At 45.1% G+C, this 24,231-nt stretch overlaps 1 protein-coding gene across 1 annotated transcript in view; it reads right to left on the bottom strand.

Moving 5' to 3' along the window:
* LOC147888357 (phosphoglycolate phosphatase 1A, chloroplastic-like) overlaps positions 1–21,508 on the bottom strand; it is a 32,473-nt gene extending 10,965 nt beyond the window's left edge. The window contains exons 1-6 of the mRNA XM_087392263.1: positions 21,202–21,508; positions 21,025–21,102; positions 19,539–19,606; positions 19,328–19,420; positions 19,143–19,214; positions 18,357–18,428 (exon numbers count right to left, since the gene is read on the bottom strand). Of these exons, the coding sequence (XP_087248389.1) occupies positions 18,357–18,428; positions 19,143–19,214; positions 19,328–19,420; positions 19,539–19,606; positions 21,025–21,102; positions 21,202–21,394 (576 nt within the window). The 5' untranslated portion in view covers positions 21,395–21,508. The remainder of the gene's footprint in view (positions 1–18,356; positions 18,429–19,142; positions 19,215–19,327; positions 19,421–19,538; positions 19,607–21,024; positions 21,103–21,201) is intronic.
* Positions 21,509–24,231: the final 2,723 nt, after the last annotated feature.

The raw sequence follows: 24,231 nt of genomic DNA, 5'->3' as shown, positions 1-24,231 counted from the left end.
AGGTCATAGCTGTACCTTCCTTCATGCGAAGATCGACCAGCTTCTTCAGCCAATAAACCTTACTGGCTGAGCTCTTTTGGGCATACAATTCTTCTAGTCTTTGCCATAGACCATAAGAGGTCTTTTCAGCCTGTACATTGAACACAAGAGTGTCTGAAATAGTGAGCATGATAGCTGCCCTCGCAGACAAATCAAGCTCTTCCCAGTCATCAGCTACCATGTCAGATGGCTTGACACCCTTCACCCTTATGGGCTTAGCAATCTTCTTTAACAGAAGTACATTCAAGCACTGTTCTGCCCATAATGCATAGTTGTGTGCTCCTTCCAGTTTCTTTATGTTCAGAATTGAAGAATCACCTCCCCCTGATGCCATATCAGATGAGGAAAGTACCTGACTCCCTGGAAGTAAAAAGACTGAATAAAAATTCTGATTTCTCAGAAAAACCTGCTCTATTCAAGAGCCAGAAGCACTCTCAATGGTGCTGTTTTTACTGTCAGGAAAATCTGCAGCAAAACAGTAAATGACCCTGCAAATACTGTACCTTCTGACACACTGTACTGTGCTCAAAGAGGCATAAAAAACAGTAATTTCAGACTGCTGCAGCTGCTCAACAAGTGCTTAACAGTGCATAATCATCTGACAAACCACAAACACTGCTGTAAACACTGCTGTACTGACTGTACTGATCACTTCTCCCACCTCAGATGAGGTATTGCACTGAGTTAAATTGCAGAAACCACTTGGCAAACACCCAAAAAAAAAATGACACTTCAGCCTGTCACAAAACCTGCAACAGTAAATGGAATAAATCCCAAGCAATCACCCTTATACCAAGGGAAGAAAATGCATCTGAAGATCTCTGTCGGTAACCCAAGTGCTATCAAACAAAGTCTGGGCAAAAGCCCCTTGATCTGACACCTGAATCAAGTGGAGAACACCTCAACACTGAGGTAGCATGCAATATGAAAATCTCTCTGACAAAATCATCCACCAATGTAATGCATATACTGCCCTGTGTAGAAATGACATACACAGATCCCAACGTACAAACACTCAATGAGGAACCTTTTGAGCACTGTCAACGATGGACAGTTAGGGACCGAGTAAACTCGATGCGCCCTGGCCAAGCGTGGCTCAACTGAGGTTCTCTGAGTGTGGCACAAGAAATGTGACCTGCAAGAAAATGTCACCTCGACACTGCGGAAATCAAGACAAATGTGTGCTCTCTGGCACCACACTGCCTCAAGGCATACAATGCATCACCTTCCGGGCAAAAGCCCTATGATCTGCTCACCTGTAAACTGAGATTCAAACCCAGTAAAAGCATATGTCCTCTTGCAAAATCAAGGCATTACATTCCCAGAACAGAATAACTGTGCAATCAACCACACACTGTGGTTCCTTCACCTCAAGCACGAGATGAATGAAAGTACGTGCTGTACTTTCAAGATAAGACAGTTTTATGAACTCAAAAAATGACCCTGAATCAAGAGGAATGAAGAGCAGAATGCTGTTTAAACTCTCTTTCTTCCCCAAACAAAAAATGCCTTTTGTACTTTCGTACTTGCTGTACTTGTACAACAGCCAGATCCAAAAAAAAAAATTTTCTTCGGACACAGATCCCGAAAAACCGAAATAATGTACCTCCCTGCTGCACAAAAATCGAAAAACAGCTCCCTGTACCTGCGCTGTGGAGATCCGTACGGCAGTACGACTTCTGTACGGAATCCGTACAACAGGTGCGGAAAACCGTACCTGAGCGCGCGCTGCGCGCTCTGGTTTCGCGTAGCCTGATGCTGTGCACAGGCTGCTCTTGCACAGAAGAGCAGCTTGTAGCTGCTGGACAAGGCAAGGGCCCACGCCAAAACGATGCTCGCGCCCTAGCTTGGAAATGCTCCGCCGCCTTGCATGCGAAATGCGCCGCCGCCTTGCGCCAAGATCTGCTGCGCCGCCGTACCCGCGCTCGCGTCCGCGCTGCTCCCGTGCCCACGCCACAGCCCACGCCCGCTCGAAGTCCGTCCGTACGACTGTACGGATGACGTACGATCGTACGGCGCTGTCTGTACGTCCGTACGGAAGGGGGTGGGTAGGCTAGGGAGTGAAGGGAATGGCTCTGATAGGGAGTGGAGGGGAATGGCTCTAATACCAGTTGAAAGGGAGTGAAGGGGGAAGAAGAGCAAGAGAGTGAGAGTGAGAGAGACACTCAAGTGCGGGTGTGAAAAATGATGAGCCACACCACAAACTCACTTGTGTTTTATTAGGATTAGGTTTACCCTATGACTGTCTTAAGACAGTCATAGGTGTCCTATCTTTTAATGAAGGGTTGGCAATGTGCCTTTACCCCAACAACGGAAACTCCTCTGGATCTGAGATAATATAACTTAAAGTGGTACACTAAAATTTTATGAGGTGAACCTCCCGAGGCGCTCTCATGTCAGCAAGCTCTGTTTTGACCTCGCAGATACGATTTTCAGCAACGGCATGCTCCGATGTATGGCGCTCCTCGAGCATAGAATACTCTTCTTGCAAAGCTGTAAACTGAGATGTGAGTGTACGTTTCTCATTTCCCCATCCCTCCTGCTCCATGCGGTGTTGCTTGTGAAGTTCTTCTTGGTCTTTGTGCTAGAGTACCTCCTTTGCTGCAAGCTAGGACTCCCATCCCTGCTGCTGTGTCCGCGTGAGACGCTCGTACTGAAATACTTGGTCAATAATAATCACATGGAATTCCGCCATAAAGGATAGGATACTTGATCATCTCATCATCCATAAGAACATAACTGATGATCATGACTAGTTATCATAACTCAATTCCCTAATTGAAGATCATAAAATCAAACGCATGACTATCAACTTGCCAACTTTGAACATACTACCCTCAAATAGGGTATGATCTTGAATCTGTCATGAGTCTAACTCTTTAATTCATAAAAGATATACAAGTAGTCTTTGACACTTCTCCTCTTTGGCATAAGTTGCTCACCATAAACTGGATGTAATAACTTTGAGATTCTTTTATCCTAGTACTATGTATACAAAAGTTTGATGAGACCAAGCAAATAGTCCATAGCCTTAACCACATGAGTCACAGGAAACTGATTCCATAATAGAGACTATATCACTCCTGTACAATAACTTGGAATCCTCCAAATATAACTCAGAATAACTAGCTTGTCCCATCAAGGAATACTTTAGGACAACATAAGCAATCTTGTGTGCTTGGCTTTTGATTCCTGAAACAATCAGGGAAACAACACACTTCTTTCCTCATAATAAGATACAAGGGTTAGATCTTTAAATCAGATTAAGGCAAGCTTAATAAACATGAAAGAAATACTTATCTTTAGATGTCCCATAGCATCTCTGAAGCCACTTTGTCCAAGGACAAGCTTCAACTAAGAAGTGGTTATATCTGGGCTGGACCCCCCCGAAGGTCTTTATTGCAATAGAATAATCTTTGTACAACTGGCTCATGAAAGAGCATAAGTCTGAGTACAATCTTGAATGAATCTGGGAGGCCAGGTGCCTTTCTTTTATAGACTAGGCCTAGCAAAAAGCTAGGTCTTGCTTTCAAAAAGCCAAGCTTTTAGTCTTTTTCCTTCTAAATTTGGTGCTCTGAAGCTTTTAGGTGCCTTTTCATCTTGTGGGCCCTTCTTTTAATGAGGCGCCTCCTTGTCTTCACTTTTTGAGCCTTGTGGAACCTGCTTTTTAAACTTTTCTCCCACTCTTGGGTCCTTTTTGCACTCTCTTAGATCCTACAAATGGCACAAACAAATTCCAACCCTTTAACCCATTAAAGGTTAGTGAAACACATGCATTCCTAGTTCTTGAACTAATCCTAGTCCCATGTGGGCATCCCCACAGTTCTTTTTTACCAATGCAAAGCAAAAGTAAAAGTAGTAAAACTTATTCTAGTGAACCAAAGTCAATTTTCTTTGATTATAGTCAATCTGATAAAGACGCTTCTTTATTTCTTGGGAGAAATACCAATTAGAGACAATAGGAAACTCAAAAAGCGTCGTGCATGTACATTGTAGGTTGCAATGTCTTTTATGGGCAATTGCCTCTTAGGTTATGCTAGGATCAAGGTTCCATGGCTATATTGTGATTTGGAAGACGATGGCATATGCTTGAGAAGCTGGTACGATGATGAGTGTAAGGTTCTACACCATCAACTCGAATTCAAGATAACCTTTTGAGTAAACCAAAGATGATGCATGGAATCCGTTACTTGGTAAGTAGGAAGAAACAGGCATTTGTCCGTCGAAACCAGGAGTTACTGAACATTCTGTTTAGCAACAACTCCAAGGACTTCAAGCGGAGATTCCGTGAGCGACGCTCCCCCTCACCTCTCACAAACACCTAGGGTTGGCACCTTACGCACGCACGCTATACGACATTCGGCACCAGCCCACTCCTGATCTCTCACAACCTCGCCCTACTGTGAGAATAGAGTGAGTGAGAGAGAGCAAGGGAGAGTGTGAGAGCTGGAAGCTTGGAAGCTGAAAGCTTAGTTGCAATAGAAGAGAGTGAGAGTACAACACACTGAAGGAAAAGATAAGGTTTTGTCCTAGTGACAAAACCTTAGTAGTCACTAACCATAGTTAGTGAACTAGCTGCGGTTAGGGGGAAAAACCTCTTAAAGAGGGAAAAGTGCCCCTAACTAGCTTATTATATTACATTGGTCACTGCTGAATTATATGTATAATTCCAACACCCCCCTGCAGTGCCAATGTCATGTACAAGGCTGATTAATCACCAAATGGATATAAGTTCAGGGCATTGCGAAATGCCTCAAACTTTTCACGTGGTAGTGCTTTGGTGAAAATATTTGCAACGTTATCATGTGTGGACACAAAGATCATACTGATCTCTCCTGCATGCAACTTCTCTCTGACGTAGTGATAGTGAACCTCGATGTGTTTCGTGCGAGCATGAAACACTGGATTCTTTGCCACTGCAATGGCACTCTGACTATCAGTGAGAATTGGAGAGGGACCCTCCAAAGACAGATGAAGATCAGCAAATAGGCGTCGCAGCCAGACACATTCAACTGTTGCTGTGAAAGCTGCCCTGTACTCAGCTTCACATGATGAGGTAGCCACTGTAGATTGTTTCTTGCTCAGCCATGAAATGCAAGATTTACCCAAAAAGAAACAATTGCCACTAGTGGACTGCCTACTGTCATAATCACCAGCCCAATCTGAATCACTGTAGGCATGCATCTGCAAGTCACCCCCCCGGGGAAATAGTAAGCCAAAAGACTTTGTGCCCTGCAAATAACGGAAGATGCGCTTAACTGCCTGCCAATGCATAGTTTTTGGGCTGTGCATGTACCTGCTCACCTGAGATACTGCAAACTGAATATCAGATCTAGTGTTGCAGAGATATATGAGGCATCCAACAGCCTGACTGTAAAAGTGTGGCATCAACTGATTCTCCAGCATCATGCATTGTGAGTTTCAGCCCCGGCTCCATAGGAGTAGCTACGGGCTTACACTCTTGCATGTTAAATCTGTCCAAGAGTTTCTGAACATACTTGGACTGAGACATAGCAGTGCCACGTCTCTCATGAGAGAACTGGATCCCCAAATAAAAGTGAAGCAGCCCCAAATCTGACATGTCAAAGTTGGTCTGCAAATCAGCTTTGAAATCTGCAATTTTTTTTTCAATAGACCCTGTGAGCAGTAAGTCATCGACATAAAGAAGGATGACTAATATTTCCCCCCCATCCATCTTGATGTAGAGGATGCTCTCAGTAGGACTATTGTACAGCCCCTTGCTGGTCAAAAAGGCATGTATCTTGGCATACCATGCACGAGGGGCCTGTTTCAGCCCATATAAAGCTTTATTGAGCTTGCATACTTGAAGTGCATTTGCTGTAATTTCAAAGCCCGGAGGTGGTTTGACATACACCTCTTCCAGCAAGTCCCCATTTAAGAAGGCTGTTTTTATGTCCAACTGATGAGAATTCCACTCAAAATGTGCAGCCATTGCAATTACTGATCAGATGGTGGTCATCCGGGATGTAGGAGCGAATGTCTCCTCATAATCTATGCCCTTTTTCTGAGCACAGCCCTTAGCAACCAGCCTGGCCTTATATTTGTCAATGGAGCCATCTGGCTTCCGTTTGACTTTGAATACCCATCGTGTGCCAATGGCATGTTTACCCTGTGGCAAGTCCACAACATCCCAAGTCTGATTTTTTGCAATGGACTGCAACTCATCGTGCATGGCATTCATCCAATGCACATTATCCTTTGCCTCTTCAAATGTGGCAGGCTCCTCCTCATCAAGGAGAGTACCTGCATATGCTGATTCCACTGAATTAGCACCTTCCATGTGCCTTGCTGCACTGCGAGTCCTGCCAGGTAACGGAGCATCAAGTTTACTCTCCCTGAGAGCCTGTAACAGCCAGTTTGGGACTGTTTTTGCTGCATGTATGTTGGAATGATAGATCTTTTCACTGAAAGAGAGATGCATGACAAAGCTAAGGCATCCCGTGAATCCCATCTCTTCTGCTCTAGAGTATTGACTGTAGCTGCACCAACAACTTGTCCTGCAGCTGCACCCTGTGCACGACCTCTTCCACCTCCTTGCTGAGGAGGGGTAGCAGGTGCAATATCTGCTGGTCGGATCTCATCCCCATTGACATAATCCCATAGATTTCGAGAAATCAGAATATTACGTACCATGAAACTCCAGAGGGAGTAGTTGGTACCATCCAACTTGTCTTCTTGTGAAAGACCACCAAACGGAAACTCATTCTGATTTTGATGGGCCATTTCTGAGAAAAAGATTGAAGCAGATACAAAGCTGAATTCCCTTACTGGGAATGGAATGCACAACTCCCAAAAAACACAGCCAAGCACAGGCTGTAAATGCAGCTTAGATTTCTGTACTTGCACTGTCAGAAATCTGTCCAAGCATCAAAAACTCTCCAAAATCTGCCAAAAGTGCTTCAAACACTCCAAGAAAGGCAGTATGAACTGAATACTCCAAAAAATGCTCTCCCAACACAAAAGCCCCAATTTGTGGTTTAAAATTGCAACCAAAAAGGGGCAAAATTACTAAAAGCCCCAAATCTGCAATTTTTAAACAAAAGCCCCAAATTTCAGACTAGATCTGCAGATCTGTCTGTAGAAGCCCCAAATTTTAAACAAAATCTGCAATTTTGCTCCAGATGTAGCTCCAAAACTGCACAATGATTGCAATGTCTGCAATATACAAAATGCCCCAAATGTACTCCCAAACAACTGAACCAAACTATGGTTTTCTGCAAGATGTGCCTGCCAAAGAACACCTGTGGCTGAAGACAACCTGTGTAAATCTGCAAATACAGATCTGAAAGTACAGAAATGCACGCAAATCTATGAAAGGTACAGATGGTACGGTACAGTACGTACGGACTGTACGGCAGGTACGGAACTGTCAACGCAGGTACGGAATCCAACTGTACGGCGAATTTGTACTGACGTTGCAACGCATGTACGGCGACCTGTACAGCGTTGTACGGTTGCTGTACGACAGTTGCATGGCGGGTCTGTACGGAGAGGAGCGATACAGGTACAGCAGTCTATACGGAGACTGTACGTACTTTGTACGGTGCTGCACGAAAAATGTACGGACGATGTACGGCGCTGCACGGGACCTGTACGGAAGTCTTTACGGAAGCTGTACGGAGACAGTACGTCCGAATTCCGTACATTCGTACGAACTGTACGGACGAGTTGGAGCAGGCTGAAACGTGAAGCAAAGGGGTGGTGCTTGAAGGGAGCAGGGAGCCCGAAGCTCTTGAACCCGCTCTGATACCAAATGTGAGAATAGAGTGAGTGAGAGAAAGCAAGGGAGAGTGTGAGAGCTGGAAGCTTGGAAGCTGAAAGCTTAGTTGCAATAGAAGAGAGTGAGAGTACAACACACTGAAGGAAAAGATAAGGTTTTGTCCTAGTGACAAAACCTTAGTAGTCACTAACCATAGTTAGTGAACTAACTGCGGTTAGGGGGAAAAACCTCTTAAAGAGGGAAAAGTGCCCCTAACTAGCTTATTATATTACATTGGTCACTGCTGAATTATATCTATAATTCTAACACCTACGTCCTGCACTTTTTCACCAAGGAGGATGTCAAAGATGCAGTACTGAAGCTTCATAATGGTTGAGCGAAGGATCATGAGGGTTTATGCACTGAATTCATTGCACACGAAATTGATATCGTAGCCCGGATCTTAGCAAGGCTCTTCAATGAGGCAATTCGTCTCTCACCCACTATAAGGTAGGGGATCCCATGAACATGAAAAACTACAGGACCATCATGATTGGAAATGTCATGTCCAAGATATATGCATCAATACTTGTTACGGAGGCCAATCAATTCGCAGAGATGCACGGACTCGAAGCAGAGGGGCAGGCCGGCTTTCAAAGGTGACCATGGGACATACTTTACATTGAGGAGGCTAGGGCATGAAAACAGAGTGTATATTGTTGCTTTGTGAATTTCCGCAAAGCCTTTGATACAGTAGCTCTGCAGACAGCTACAGGAGTTGGGGTACGACCAGGAGATCATGTGGGCTATTATGGCACTCTATGAGAGGATTTCAGACAGAGTCCGGACAGGAGCTAGCAGAGGAGACTATGAGTACGATCGGGATCAAACAAGGGTGTTCTCTCTCATCAACCTTGTTTGGCCTCTATATAGACAAGCTTGAGACATTTATGGAGACACTAGGGGATGCTGGGTGCTCGCTCGCTAGTTCCTTGATTCATATCTTGTTGTACGCAGATGATGTGGTATTGTTGTCCTCCTCTGCGAAGAGCCTCTGGAGACACTTAGATGCCTTATAGTCTTTCTGTGAGTCACATGATTTGAAGGTCAACCTTGGTAAAAGGTCATGATCTACAACACATCCAGAGCCACTATGCATATAGAGCAATTCACTTTCGGCTGCTCACTAGTTGAGAGATTCTCTCTCTTTTCTAGTCCTATACTCACGATTCGACCGACGATGCAGACCCATTTGAGCAAAGGATATTCCTCTTTGGCCAGGTTGGAGAGACAATGCTCCCACTCACACTTTCAAGACACCAAGGCTCTCCTACAGTAGGAAACCGTGGAAAGGGTGCTTCTGCAGATTTCTTATCATTCCAATCATCCAACTTAGGCTTCTTCTCAGCCTCATATGCAGTACCATGCATGTTGCCCGTTACATTCTTATACTTGCTGGCATATTTTGGCTCAGAATACTTCTGCAAGCTGAGCTGCCCTCTCAATAGTCTGAGGGTTATGTGCCCTCACATCTGCAAACAAAGAGGGATGCAGTCCCATAACAAAACGCAGCAACTTGCCTTTCAGAGAAATGTCCTGCACAAACAACGAGAGCTGCCAGAAGCACTGCAAGTACTTTTGGACCAAGAGTCCGGCCTGAGATAAGGCATAGAATTCAGCAAGAGCCAACCACTTATCCTAGGACTTCTGTGTATCATGACAAAAGTGCCTTGAACCAACCTTCTGGAAGCCCCCCATTCCTGATCTTCAATGCATTCTCTCGTTTGACTTCGTGTTCCTTGATTTCTGCTTGAATATCAGTCTTGCTTGCCTTTGTGTCTACCTCTACAATCACTTCTTTTTTAATGTTTTGTACCTCAGCTTGTACAAGATCCTTCACTGTAGAAAGTAGTTGAGGTCAGGAGGGGAAGCGTTGTATATCTGTATATCTGCATTGCCTCATCAGTCACATTGTCACGATCTGTGACATATTCCTTTCTTTATTTCTAGACTTATGGATGGTTTGATGAATGGACACTTGTGGAAGGGTATGCCCTTTCGACGGGACACTTCCTATGGGCACAACCCTTGCCCTTTCGACAGGACACTTCCTAATGAGGCACAACCCTTCACAAGAGACATTTCTATTGTAAAGTACCCTCTCATTAAGGGTCACACCCTTCACAAGGGGTACACACCTCTTCATGCACATACCCTTTGGAGTACACACCTTTTCATGTGTGACTCTTCACTCTCTATATAAGAGAGGCCCAATTGTATGGATGACACAACATCCACCCTACAGATATTCAAGCAATACAATTATTCCTTGTTCTCTGCCATCTCAGTCTCTTTTCTGTTCCTTAGCACATTTCTAAATATAGTAAATCTAGGATTTCTTACAGTGGTATCAGAGCAAAATTCGCTCCTGCCTGTAGGAAATGCCCCCCACCTTCTAGCGCCGATCTGATACATCTTTTCCGCTAGAAGGACATCCGTGCACATTGTGCATGGAAGAGATGGAGAGGATGATTGTAAAATTTTTAAACGCCTACCCGGTCTAAAGTCATCCTGGCCTCTCCATCTCCCTCACATCACAAGTTGATGTGAATGGACACGACAAAAATCGTGTCTTTTCAGGTGCTTGGGCTGTCCCAAAACCAAGGGACGCACCTTTTCCACCATGGGACACACCTTTTGGTGACGAGTCTCGACTCCTCACTCATGGGACATACCCCATCGTGGACAAAAGGACATACCTATTCATGCAGGGTCACACCCCTTTTGACAATAGGGACATACCCCTTCATGATAAGGTGCACCTATTCCAAGGGTCACACCCCTTCGAATAGGCACACCTTTTAGGCCCCAAGTACCTACAAAAGGGTACCTAGAGGGGTAAAAAGGGAAAAAAAATAAACCCATCCCCTACCCCTAGGATTACCCTAGCTACCTACCGTTAACTAAACCCCCCATTTAATTTTTGGGGCAACTAACCCATTAGGCAGCCCAACGAAAAGTCGCATTTTTCCCCAACGAAAAACTGCTACGTACGGAATTTCTGGCAGCCTGCGCAGCACCAGCCCTGCACGTACGGATTTCCGTACCATCTGCGTCAGCCCGTACGGCCAGCCATCACCTCGCCGTACAGCCTGCGCAAGCCCTCGCCATCAGCCTTCCAGCCTGCGCCGTACAGCCTGCGCAAGCCTCGCCGTACAGCCTGCGCAAGCCTGCCGTACCATCTGCGCAAGCCTGCCGTACAGCCTGCCTTCCCTGCAGCCAGCCGTTGCCTCTGCTGTACAGCCTGCGCACGCCCTGCAGCCTTGCCCTTGCCGTACAAACCTGCGCAAGTCCTGCAGCCTGCCACAGCCCTGCGCCATTCTGTACGACCAGTCCTGCACACAACTCCTTGGCCTCGCCAGCCCCCCCCCCTCCTGCGCAGTCCTTGACCCGCCAGGTTCTTTCGCTCCTGCCTTTCCTGCGCAGTCCAGCCCTGGGCAATGCTCTAAGCCTCGCCATTGACAGCCCGCAGCCCCTTGTTTCGCCATTTATTGGGTCCTGCCCAATCAGCACCAGTTGCAGCTCCTCGCGCGATGAAGACAGCCTGTTGACAGCCCGGACCAGACAAGTATCAAGCGCTCCTCGCAAACCATTGCACCATGGATCTCCGGACACCAACTTGCAGCCTTCTTCTACGCAATGACTTGGCAGATTAAATTATTGCCAGGTGGAGTCTTTCCAATCTGCTTTTAAGGATTCTCTTTAACAAATTACAGCAAATGAAAGAATCCACATTAAAGCATGGAAACCCCTGGTAATTCACCCGGCATTTCAAGGACACCTCAAGCATCAGCTACCACACAATATCGTGTTCAAATTGCACAGCCACCCCATTTTGGAGCCTTTGCATCTTGGGTCTTCTGTGTCACGTGCCCTCCTAGTGACTTGGACCACATCCTCTATCTTCTGCGTGAGGCACCTCAGTTACATTATTTCCTCAGCACAATACAGGTTGTGTTCCACGAGACACGAAGATATCCGGAACACGATATTCCGAAGGAGTTTGCTGTTCATTTTTGGAGAGAATTTTACCCCTCACCTTCGGCATCTCCAGGGTACTCTCCACCTCCTTCAGCTCCCAGATATCCTCCTCTACAGGTTGTACCTTCTCCAAGTCAGTATTTACACTCTGAAGGCACTCCCTCTCCTGGATATCCTCCACTTCCGACAGCAGCTCCTTATCCCTTTTCAGATCCGTGGACTCTACTACCTACCCCTGTCCTCTCACGAGCAGTAACACCACTTTCGACATCTCCAATGTTACCTCAGACAGGACCTCCCTTACCAGATTTCCACGGGTGGTTCCATCTTGCCTCGCCTGGCCCCTCCAACATGAGCAACCTCAGGGAGCAGCCCGAACCCTCTTCCAGGAATGGTACAAACTAGAGCGCAAGTTCGCGCTTTTCTCACAGGGATCTCCGACATGTCGCACCGCTCGCGTGAAGCCTCTCCAAAGATCAAAGAATCAAGTCCCAAAAAGACCCCTGAAGTCAACATACAAGGCGAATCACTATTGCAACTTCAAATATCTCAGCTTCAGGACAGCATCTCCAACTTGGTTCAAAAAGTTCAACAACTTCAAGATTCTCGAAGTACCGCACATACAGAGGATGACATGACGCAACCAGACGACGATGCGGACTCTTTCCCACCAGAGGTAGAAAACATTGAACTACGTGCCCTCTACCAATTACTTCAAGCTTCCAAAACTAAAAGACTTGACGTCAAACTTCCGGAAGCCTACACTGGTCAACGCAATCGCCGAATAGTTGACCAATGGCTCGCTAAAATGCGCATGTCTTTTGACACTGTTGACCTCACTGAAGGCAAAAAGATCGCCTTGGCAGCCTCCCTCCTGAAGGATACAGCATTTCTATGGTGGCAAAGACGCTTAAAGGACGGAAAAAGTGTGTTAACATGGGAACGTTTTGAACACGTGCTCCGTAAGCAGTTTGTACCTGCCAATGCGGACTTCCAAGCACGTTCAAAACTCCGACAGTTGGAGCAAACGGGTTCCCTGTCTTCCTATATCTCTCAGTTCACCACATTGGTGCTGGAGATTGATGGTTCAACTGAGGATGATCGCCTTCATGCTTTCATCTCAGGCCTAAATCCCTCGTTACGCATTGATGTTCTTAAAGCAAACATCACCACCACAGATGGCGCTATTGCTTACGCAGAGCGCATTACAGATTTCCTAAACACAGGGAAGCAGAGTGCTAATCGCACTCAGAACTCTCCTATGGCCAAAGGTGCTCGCCCTCAAGATAACACCAGGTTTCGCAAAAACTTCGGTAATCAAGGTCAGGGACAGTCTCAAGATCCCCAGAAGCCTCAGAAATCATTTGCTGGATTCCAACAAAAGCACTCCCCCAAGGATCGCGCTTCTTCTTCTTCACAAAGTCATTACCGACATCCCCAACATAAAGATGCGGCCACTGACAAGAAGAACAGCTCCAGCACAAAAGGACTTTGTACCATCTATACAGGCGACCATAGATGGTTCGATTGTCCCAAGCGACCAAAGCAAAATTCTAATATGGAACCTAGCACTTCCCAAAAAGAAGATGCTACCTCAGCACAAGACAAGAAAGGCAAAGCTGTTTGACTGGCGAATACCATCCACCTGAGCCTTGCCAGCAACCCGGAACCTTCCCTGGCTACTCAAGTACTTTGTGTTCAAGCATCGATTCGTGGAACAACGGTCACTATCCTCATCGACAGTGGCTGCTCTCACAATTTCCTAGCCAGTTCTGTGGTCGATAAACTTCGGTTGACCACCAGTCCTAGTCTCGTGGACTATCAGATTGAACTCGCAAATAGAACTACTTTCTTGTGCAACACCAGGATCAAAAACTTGTCTTTTCGCATCCAACATTATACGGACAAGTTAAACTTCGACATCATGCCTCTTTCTCGGTACGATGTCATACTCGGACAACAGTGGCTCTACGACTATGATCCATCAATCAGTTTTTGCAGCCATACTATCCAATTTGTCCACCAGGGAAAACTTATTGAGCTAACTGGTTCTAGGGACTCTCCTTCAACCCCAGTTGCCTCTGCCCTACAAGTAAAGAAGTGGGTTCGTAAACGCCAAGCAAAGACTTCACTTCTCTTGGTTGCATACGAGAAGGAGATGAGTACAAGACAGCTTTTCGAACAAAGTATGGACACTATGAATGTTTGGTCATGCCTTTTGGGTTAAACAATGCCCCGGCCACATTCATGACATTAATGAACGACATCTTCAGGCCTTTCCTCGATAAGTTCGTCATCGTTTACCTCGATGACATTCTCGTTTTCAGCAGATCCCTCCATGAGCACAAACAACATCTTCAACAAGTTTTTGAAGTTCTCTGCGCAAATTCTCTCTACATCAACATTGAGAAGAGTGAGTTCTTCAAGACCCAACTCGAATATTTGGGACATGTTATTTCCGCTCAAGGCATCTCTGTGGATCCCAAGAAGGTCGAGGTAATCCGAAACTGGCCTACTCCTAAGAATGTTCATGATGTCCGCTCTTTTCTCGGATTGGCAAACTTCTACCATACAAAGGTCTATCGGTTTTCCGAAATCGCAGCTCCTATGTCCGAATTATTGAAAAGCACAACAGTTTTTCAGTGGCTTCCCGAAACAGAGTATAGTTTCCAACAACTCAAGCAAGCACTCACTACCACACCAGTTATGGCTATTGCTGACCCCAACCTTCCATTTGAGGTCATGACCGATGCTTCCGACATCGCTACACGAGCAGTCTTGATGCAAGAAGGCAGAGTTATTGCTTTTGACAGCCATAAACATTCTGATATCCAAACCCGATATCCGGTTTATGATAAGGAGTTTCTTGCCGTTATACATGCTTATCGCTCTTGGAAACATTATCTCATGGGAGCCAACTCTGTGGTCAAAACAGACCATCACTCTTTAGAGTATATCTTTACTCAGCCAGTCATGAACGCTCGTCAAGCACGCTGCATTGAGTACATTCCAGGACTACGCAATGTCGTTGCAAATGCTCTCAGCAGGTTACCTCTAGCATCAGCCATGGTAATCTCTACATTATCTGTGGATGTTCCGAATTCATTCAAAGGAAAGTATTTCAATGATAAAGACTTCGGCACAGCAGTACAGGTTCTTTCAAAAAAACAACCTTCGACTTCCGAACAAAAGATTCTCTCTTCCTATTCTTATACGGACGACCTTCTGTATTATCAAGATCGCGTCTGTGTACCACATGACAAGGATGTTCGACGTCTTTTGTTAAAAGAGCATCATGTAGTTCCTTATGCTGCCCATCCAGGCATCAACAAGACTTATCGGTTACTCAGTGCAACATACTACTGGCCTCAGATGAAAAGCGATGTCATCAAAATGGTCACATCTTGCTTATCTTGTCAACAAATGAAAGCAAGCCGACGACTTCCAACAGGACTTCTTCAGCCTCTTCCAGTTCCAACTGAAAGGTGGGAAAGTATTTCCATGGATTTCATTACAACACTACCACGATCTTCCAGGGGTAACACTCAGATTATGGTAATTGTTGATCGCTTGTCCAAAATGGCACACTTTGTTGCTTGCAAAAGCAGTGCACAGGCTCCGGACATAGCCAAACTTTTCATACAACACATCTTCCGACACCATGGATTGCCCAAGAATATCATATCCGACAGAGATCCTAAGTTTACCAGTCACTTTTGGATTTCACTGTTCGAATCTTTGGGTACAACTCTACTGTTCAGTTCAGCCTACCACCATGAATCAGATGGCCAGACTGAAAGAGTCAACCAAGTTTTGGAAGAAATGCTTCGACATTATGTTCAGTCACGCCTAGCAGCTTGGGAAGAGTATCTACCACTCTTGAGTTTGCTTATAATAACTCTTTCCATAGTGCCATCAGCATGACTCCATTCCAAGCAGCTTATGGACACACTCCGATTGTACCAACAAATTTTGTTCTTCAACATCGAGTGGCCCTAGCTGATCAACTGGTTCAAGAAATGCAAGACATTCTACTGCAAGTCAGGGATCATATGCGAAAAGCGCAAGAGCGGTATCAACGGTCTGCCAACAAACATAGACGTCACCTGGAATTTAACACTGGTGACATGGTGCTCTTATTTGTAGCCCCACATCGCTATAAGACGGTTAAGTCTGTGTTTCCTAAGTTGCGACCAAGATACTATGGACCTTTTCGGATCGTCAAGAAAAATTCACCTTTAAGTTACAAATTGGAATTACCACCATCATGGGGTAAAATCCATCCAACATTTCATATTTCTTGGCTAAAGACGTACATTCCAAGCGATGAAGCACTTCCTCCTGCAGGTGATTATGTTCCAGAAATCGAAGACGATTATGTTCTCCTTATTCCTGAGCGTATTCTGGACCATCGACAACGTGAGACTCGACATCGACTTATCACGGAATTCCTTGTTCTTTGGCGAGATCTGGATGACTCCAACGCTACTTGGCAGTCTGATGAAGACTTACAGCAGTACCCTGACATTTTACAGCAGTATTTTCAGAATTTACAGTGATATTTTCTACATCAGTTCATTATCTCCACCAGGGTCTTCTTTTGAGTGGGAGGGGATGTCACGATCTGTGACGTATTCCTTTCTTTATTTCTAGACTTATGGATGGTTTGATGAATGGACACTTGTGGAAGGGTATGCCCTTTCGACGGGACACTTCCTATGGGCACAACCCTTGCCCTTTCAACGGGACACTTCCTAATGAGGCACAACCCTTCACAAGAGACATTCTAATGAAGAGACATTTCTATTGTAATGTACCCTCTCATTAAGGGTCACACCCTTCACAAGGGGTACACACCTCTTCATGCACATACCCTTTGGAGTACACACCTTTTCATGTGTGACTCTTCACTCTCTATATAAGAGAGGCCCAATTGTATGGATGACACAACATCCACCCTACAGATATTCAAGCAATACAATTATTCCTTGTTCTCTGCTATCTCAGTCTCTTTTCTGTTCCTTAGCACATTTCTAAATATAGTAAATCTAGGATTTCTTACACACATCCTGTTTATCAGATCCTTGGAGAGCCTGTACTCGAGTTGTGAGAGAGTCTACTTGTTGCTGTAAATCTCTGACGTGTTGTAGGAAATAAATCTGATCATACTGTCCAAGAATAGGACGGTCAAAACCACCTCGATAACATGTCTGCATGGGGAGAGGGTGTCCTGGCAACTGAGGGATAAAGAGGTTTCCTGGTAGAAGGTGGTGGTATTAGGGTTCCAGTAGAGGGAGATTTCAAAGATAGGTCAGGCCATTCCATTTGAGTCATATCTAACAGTCACCCCCTGGCTGAAGCTAACCCCCGAGCTCGGCTGGGGGTTCAAACCCAGCTCGGGGTTAGGTGACGAAGAAGAGGCGCTGCTGACAAGCTAGGGTTTGGACCTCTGCTGCTGCTGCTGGACTAGAACGGCCTGCAATTGCTGCTGAGCGAGCTGAGCGACAACCTGAGTGATAAGCTTAGCAACAACCTGAGAAACGACCTGAGATGAATGAAGGACAGAAGCAACGACGAGCGACGGGAGCGTAGCGACAGGAAGATAAGTAGCGACGGAAGAGAGAGAGAGAGAGAGAGAGAGAGAGAGAGAGAGAGAGATGATATGATATAATATGATATGATTGTATTAAAGTCCGTGTGAGACCCTTCAAGATCTATGCTTGTATTAAATTCTGCGGCAGATCCGTTGGTATATATGGGACTGGAAAAAATCAAGGACTAAATACAAGGTCCAAAGAATTCTAGACATAACTCCGCTGGACAAGAAAAACCACAACAATCTGCACGAGGGTCTGTAAACTACCCCAACTCAGTCTAGAGTTATGAGGACTCATATATTGAGACTTTAGCAAACATCAAAGCAGCCACTCCTAGCATTGAATGGGCAGGAGATGATGACAAGGATTCCGTGACTAATATTCATAATTCCAAAGGACATGCTGTACTCACAGTTAACTCAAGGGATCTACAACTAAAGCTCCTACGCCAATCATACAAGCTGAAAGGTACTAAGATTTGGATAGCCGAAGAACTCACACGAGCCCAACTAGCCCAACTAGCCCAAAAAGGAACGGAACTAGCCAAGGTCAGGGATGCTAGGAAGAAAGGAAAATGGGCAGTATATCATGAGGGTGTAGCCCTCGTCAAGGAGTTCAAATCAAAATCAAAATACTCTCAGTCTTAAACTGATGTATGGCCGATTATATCTCTTTTATTTCAGTCTACAATGTAGGTAATCTAAATAACTTGGCGTTGCTTTTTGCACTCCTTGGGAGCTGCTTGTGCCCTCCCTAATCAGATGTATTAGTTATGAGGTTTCTTTGTTGTCCCATAGACCTATGGTCTCCCGTGGACGTTAATAAACTCTCTCTCTCTCTCTCTCTCTCTCTCTCTCTCTCTCTCTACACATCTATCTCACTGACTATCCAACATCCATGTCTGGCAGACAGATATCCATTATTGCAAATCCTACAAAATGCAACTTCTAAAGACGTACCGGGCCTCCAAGGTACTTGATTCCTGCTAGCTCAAGCTCCTTTAAAATTCCAATTTCACCAATCACATAAACCTGTTTCAGAGGCACACAATTGAAACCCCCAATCAACAATGGCAGTCGTTGGGCCTTGGGCCATATACATGATCATATGAAAGGGGCAGCACACTGTATACACATACATAAACCTGCTTTAGAACCCACTTTAAAGGGAAAAGTGGGCCATCTTTTAATGGTTCTCAAGAAGCCACTCATGGTGATAACTGTCATAAGCTGTTCACACAAAAACTTTCAGAGACCGAAAGACTAGCAAGATGCTTGCCCTGTGATGAAACGTCAAGGAACTGATCTCTTTCGGCCAAAAAAATCCATCAAACTAGTACACATTATGTGTGCGCATGTGCTCTCTCTCTCTCTCTCTCTCTCTCTCTCCACACCTCACAGTACACCCTTGCATGGGTACTTCCACTTGTACTGTTTCTCATTAGACAAAAACTTTTAGCCATTAACCAATGTTTTGGATGGACACTCAGTCCCTAAATGGCATACGACATGTACGGTGGTCCCATGGGCCATATTTGGCCTTGCAAGGGTGCTAACATGTCATCATCTCTCAGACACATGCACAACCATGCACATATAGATATGTATGTCTGTATGCATGTATAAGAGAGAGTATGCGCGTGGCATGCGCGCGCATGTGTGTGTGTGTGTGTGTGTGTGTGTGTGTGGTAAATGTCCACCAAACAGCATTATTAGCTCTGTGGAAAAAGCAGCACAGAGACACACCTTCTTCTCTGCAGGGAAATCAATTGACTTGAGATATGCAGCTGCAGCAAAGGACGAAGCAAAAATCTCCTCCTACATCACAAGTATGTGCTCCACACAATTCAATAACACCACCAGAACCTTAAAGATCACAACTTTTGCTGGTAAGCACCAATAAGAGGTCCTTTCATAAAGGTTAGCCTTACCTCAGTCACGCTTAGCCCAAGCACCTCAAACTTCTTTCCATATTGCTTTCTTGATTTTGTTGAGTTATTTGTGACAAACACGAGCCTTTTCCCCTGGAGACAAGATAAGTTTCTTAGCAGACAGTCTTTCCTTCATGGGGGGTATGTTGAAGAAGATAAGATGCATGTCTATTTGAGTGAGCAACATGGCCATTTAATAAAGAAAACAAACCAGATCCCGTAGCATGTCCAAAGTTTCTGGCACACCATCAATCAACGTATCACCCTTCCAGATAACACCTGGAATTTAGCAAACACCTTATGACTTGCTCTATATAGATAGATAGACAGATAGTTATAGTTATAGTGCAACAAAAATAATAACAAGACGTGCCCCCAGACAAATTGCACCTAACCCTTTTTCTGTGGTTGTCCCTGCAGTGATTAATCACTTACAAACAGACCTAACCTTATCTTCTATAGTGTGTTCCTGCAGTACATTGCAAACAAGGCTGGATTAAAAGCCTTAGGGCACATGACGCTATAGGCCACTGCACTCTTTGCTGTGGAGTTTCAAATAAATTTAAGAATAATTATCGAAATAACAAATGAATTTCAATGCTTGCCTAAGCAAGTATGAGTTCCTATATAGCTATACTTCACTGGAGTGACCATGTTGTGAGTCCTTTTCACGCATGTAGGGCATGTTTCCAACATGATGGTGCTAAGTTCAGCAGTTCACTACAAAGTTCAACGGTAGCTATACAATGGAACTTATGTTGAGAAGTCATCACCCTCTTCTTGGGCAGGTCAGGATTGCTTTGCAGCGATAGCATGGGGAAAACTTGTAAGCCTTTGTGGAGGGAAGCGACAGAAAGTTGGAAGTAGCAGGGGGGAATCCCTATGTGAATGCAATTGGGTCTCCTGGAACATGCTCGGTAGCTTCAAGCTTCTTCGATGCTACTGATTGATAATGGACGTTTATGCACAGTGGAACCGTTTAATATACTTACTCTTTCCGCTCGTAGCATTTAAGTTAAAATAGCATTTGCATATTACACATCATGTAAGTTTGTTCAATGCTTCTTTGATAAAATGCCATCAGCAATTACCGTGACATCAAGCCCAACGTTGAGCTCTACTTACAACATGACGGAATAATCTAAATTCATTTTTCCAAGCAGAAGGTTGTGTATTCAGTACACCATGCAACCGATCATCATTTCCTTAGATTAGCACTACCTCTATACAGGTCAGGGCTGTAGACGGCATTGATAATTTGGTTGGTGAGATGTCATTCTTTGCTTTTCGGAAAATATTATTTTGATTTCATTGAAACCACCAAGGCGATTGAGCATTGTTTACAATGTTCATTTCTCGTCACAATTTCAAGTTAATAGGGGGAGTGAACCCATCATCGGCTGTCCACGTGTCGTATGACAGCCACCACGAAATATTCGCGAAGTGGATGATCCGTTTCAATCGAAACAAAATGTTCATGTGCGGGAAGTTAGTTGTCCGATCACTGTTAGCACATGCAAACTAGTGGAAACATCTGGATGGGTACTGAAAAGGGTATAAATTATCGTTTCATCCCGATAAGGATGGTGGCAAATTACCGCGAGAAAGGCACAAGACCGCACTTAGTTACTTCCAAACAGAGTAGAGCTGTTCCCAAGTTTCATATTCCAGGAAAACCAACAACTGCAATGCCTTACCATCGCAATCAAATATAAATGTTTCGACAGAGCCGATGAGGTCGTCCACGTCAGTAAGGTAAGGAGCAACCTTGCCGGCTGCACGCGGAAAAAAAAAACAAGAGCTGCGTTGGGGAGAGGAGGGAAAAGGAAACAGAACAAAAGCGAGAAATGCAATGTGGGAGCAAGCGAAGAGACCTTGGGGGCGGTTTTGGAGCATGGAGAGGGGGGGGGGGGAGGATTTGAAGGTGGCGAGAGATCGGAGAGAGGGGAGGGGGAAGGAGAATGGCGATGGCGATGGCGATGGCGATGGCGATGGCAGTGAAGAAGATGAAGGCAACAGAGATGTTGTTAGTGGCCTGCAGAGTGAGAAACCTCTGCTGGCCAACATGATGAAGATGAAGTTGTAGAAGTAGTAGACAAGAGGCTCAGAGCAAAGCTTAGTTTTCGGCCTTTATATCCCACGGACTTCAAGGCCCTTGTTTCTCCTCGGTCCTATCTTCAAGCTCATTAATTCAAAGAGACCCCTCCTTAGAGCGCATTCCCATGTGATCACTCAGCTCTAAGAGAAGCCCAAGGCTTGACGTTAACATAGGAGCCCACCTACGGAACAATGCAACATTGAAGTTCCAGTCTTTTTGGCCTGCCCTAGGGGGTAGGCTATAGTGACGACGATTTCTTCATAAGAGAAAAATACGTTTTTGGCTTTTAAAAAATCAAATTTTGTGATTGGTTGATCTCCACCATTTTCTCCATTTTTTTTCTCTTCTTTCTATTGGGGGCATGTGATCTCCACCATTTCCTCCCTGGTTTTCTCTTCTTTCTATTTTGGACCTTGGCAGGCCTCATGAAGGATCTTGATCATTCACCTTGATTTTCGATTTTGAAGCTGTTGGTAGGCAACGCTTTTGTGCAAAAACCGTTCAGTATTAGCTGAAAGAGAATGAAAGAGGCGGGCATCCGATTTGCACGCTTAGGGTGTTTAACTACTTGCCTGCCCATGGGCACACCCAAGGCTCATGGACGGGCAAGATTGCCCACCCACGGTTCAGATGCATTTATTGCATCTTGGGCGTCCATAGTGTGTAAACACCCTTATTGTGACAGAAAATTTTGATGTTAACGGCAGGTGCTGAAACCATGGCGCAAAGATTGAAAACTCTAATTCAAGGCAATCGAGATTTTAGGAACGATGGAATAGCGAGTGTGGGAATGCTCTCTTAGAGGGCTTGCCCCCAATCCGCCAACACTGGCTCTGGTTCAGCGCCACTAAAGCCTCATGAAGAGAAACTGTTGGCTCAACCGTGCACTCTGGCAGTCCACTGCAAGACCAGCTTGAGCTGATAACAGGATTCCAAGCCAGCAATCCATTTCTGGACTGAAAACTCTGGTCAGATTTCATCTACACTTCTACCATCAGTGCATTGTTCTCGTTGTGCTTGTTGTAGCATCTCTATCCACCAGCAGACAGAGTTGAGCTTCATGCCTTAACTGGTCAATCAGTGGCCTCCCTAGCCTCAGCCTCAACGCGGGGAGGCCCTGTTAGGGCAATTACACACAGCCCAAGCAAGCCCAACTAAGGAAAAGTGATGGATTGCGTGTGTTTACACACCATGTGGACATGATCGTAAGAAAAAAGCTCACATTCAACCACGTGAAAACGGCTACGTGGTCAAGGCTAAGTAGGTCTTGATTGGATGTCTTACTCGCTTGCGTGGGCATTGGGAAGGGGGTGGTGGTTCATGATGGGCGCCCCCCTTTTCATGCGACTAATCTTTTTGCACCACTTGTGTGACACACCGACAACAGATGCCCCTTTCCTACTTTGGGCGGGCATCAATGTGTAACTGCCCTTAGGATGTTTACACACTACCAAAGTATAGCCGAACCTATGGGCGCCCAAAAAGAGTTCTAGGCAGTCTTGAGTGGGCACACCCCATTACACATTAGTTGCCCATCATGGGATTTCAAAAAATATAGTTCCCACCCATGGGCACTCGCTTTACACACTAGCCAACGGTCGCCCAACGACGGTGTTGTAATTTGTGAGACACAGAACACACAGCTGATTGGCAAATTTAAAGGATGCCCATCATTGGGCAGCCAACATTGGCTGCCCATGGAAGGGCTTGGAGACAACAAGACATCAAGTCCATGTAGGAATGAAAGGTATGGTCATGAGCGGTATGTGTATAACAAGAGGCCTACCAATCATTTAAAAACTCACCTCATTTTGGTTCAATTAGTTGCCCAACAATCGGCGCCTCTCAGTGTGTAAACAGCCTTAGGCAAGGTTCACACCACCCAACACCCATTCTCAAAAAAGGTAGGTGAAGAAGTGATGTCCTAAGTAGCCCAATAGGAGGGAGGACCTGAGACATTGACACATAAAAATTGTGTTCAGCACCTAGAGGCCACCCAACTCCATGATTGACTGACAAAGTTTCACACTAGTCGCGCTTATTAGGTTTCGAACTCACACCATCTCATTTGAGAGTTATGCCACCTCAACTATTACAGCAATCAAGAATTGGTGACCTTTATGGGCTGCCACAATATAAAATATGGACATTGGGAGTTGTGAACCACAACACCCAACAAGCATCTATGAGCTTTGTTTTTCTCTCCATAGCAGTTGGGTGGTTTGAACCTACCAATATCTAAAGCGCTCATGCTCCCCCAAGGAGGGAATCCAACGGAATGCACTTGGCGGTCGAAATCCCTCCTTGAAGAGATATCTCTCTATTTATCTAACAACGTTGGAGGGAGGTGGGAAGCCAACGGAATGCGGCAAGAAACTAGAAGGCAGCCGACCACTTTTTGATGGCTTCCCAACTAGAAAAGTGCGACTGAGGCACTTCTCCAACCCCGTCATCGAGGGCCAGAAGGAAGAGGTGATTTCACTTGACGTTTAGTTTTACTAGGTCAATTGACACATGTCAGAGGGAGTGTGGAGTTAAGTGCCATTTGTCAAATGGAAATTGTGTCAACTGTCATTTTCTTATTTGTTGCATGCTTATGTATCCTTTTTTTATGGATTTAGTTTCCAGTTCTTTACATTTTACTTTTTTGGTCCTATTTTTCACCTTATGTTAACTAAGAGCAAGTTTTGATCGTACGGTGGAGATTTGTTTTATATCAACCTCTGACCTTGACCAATGCACAAGTGCACATGGACACCCTCCTGCTGTAGTACGCAGATTGGGATGGAAAGGTAAAAACAAACAA

This window comes from Dipteris shenzhenensis, chromosome 21 (assembly GCF_047967505.1).
Source record: "Dipteris shenzhenensis isolate YYH24624 ecotype China chromosome 21, Dip_SZ_1.0, whole genome shotgun sequence".
NCBI lineage: Eukaryota > Viridiplantae > Streptophyta > Polypodiopsida > Gleicheniales > Dipteridaceae > Dipteris > Dipteris shenzhenensis.
This window is presented reverse-complemented; position numbering and strand designations above follow the sequence as displayed.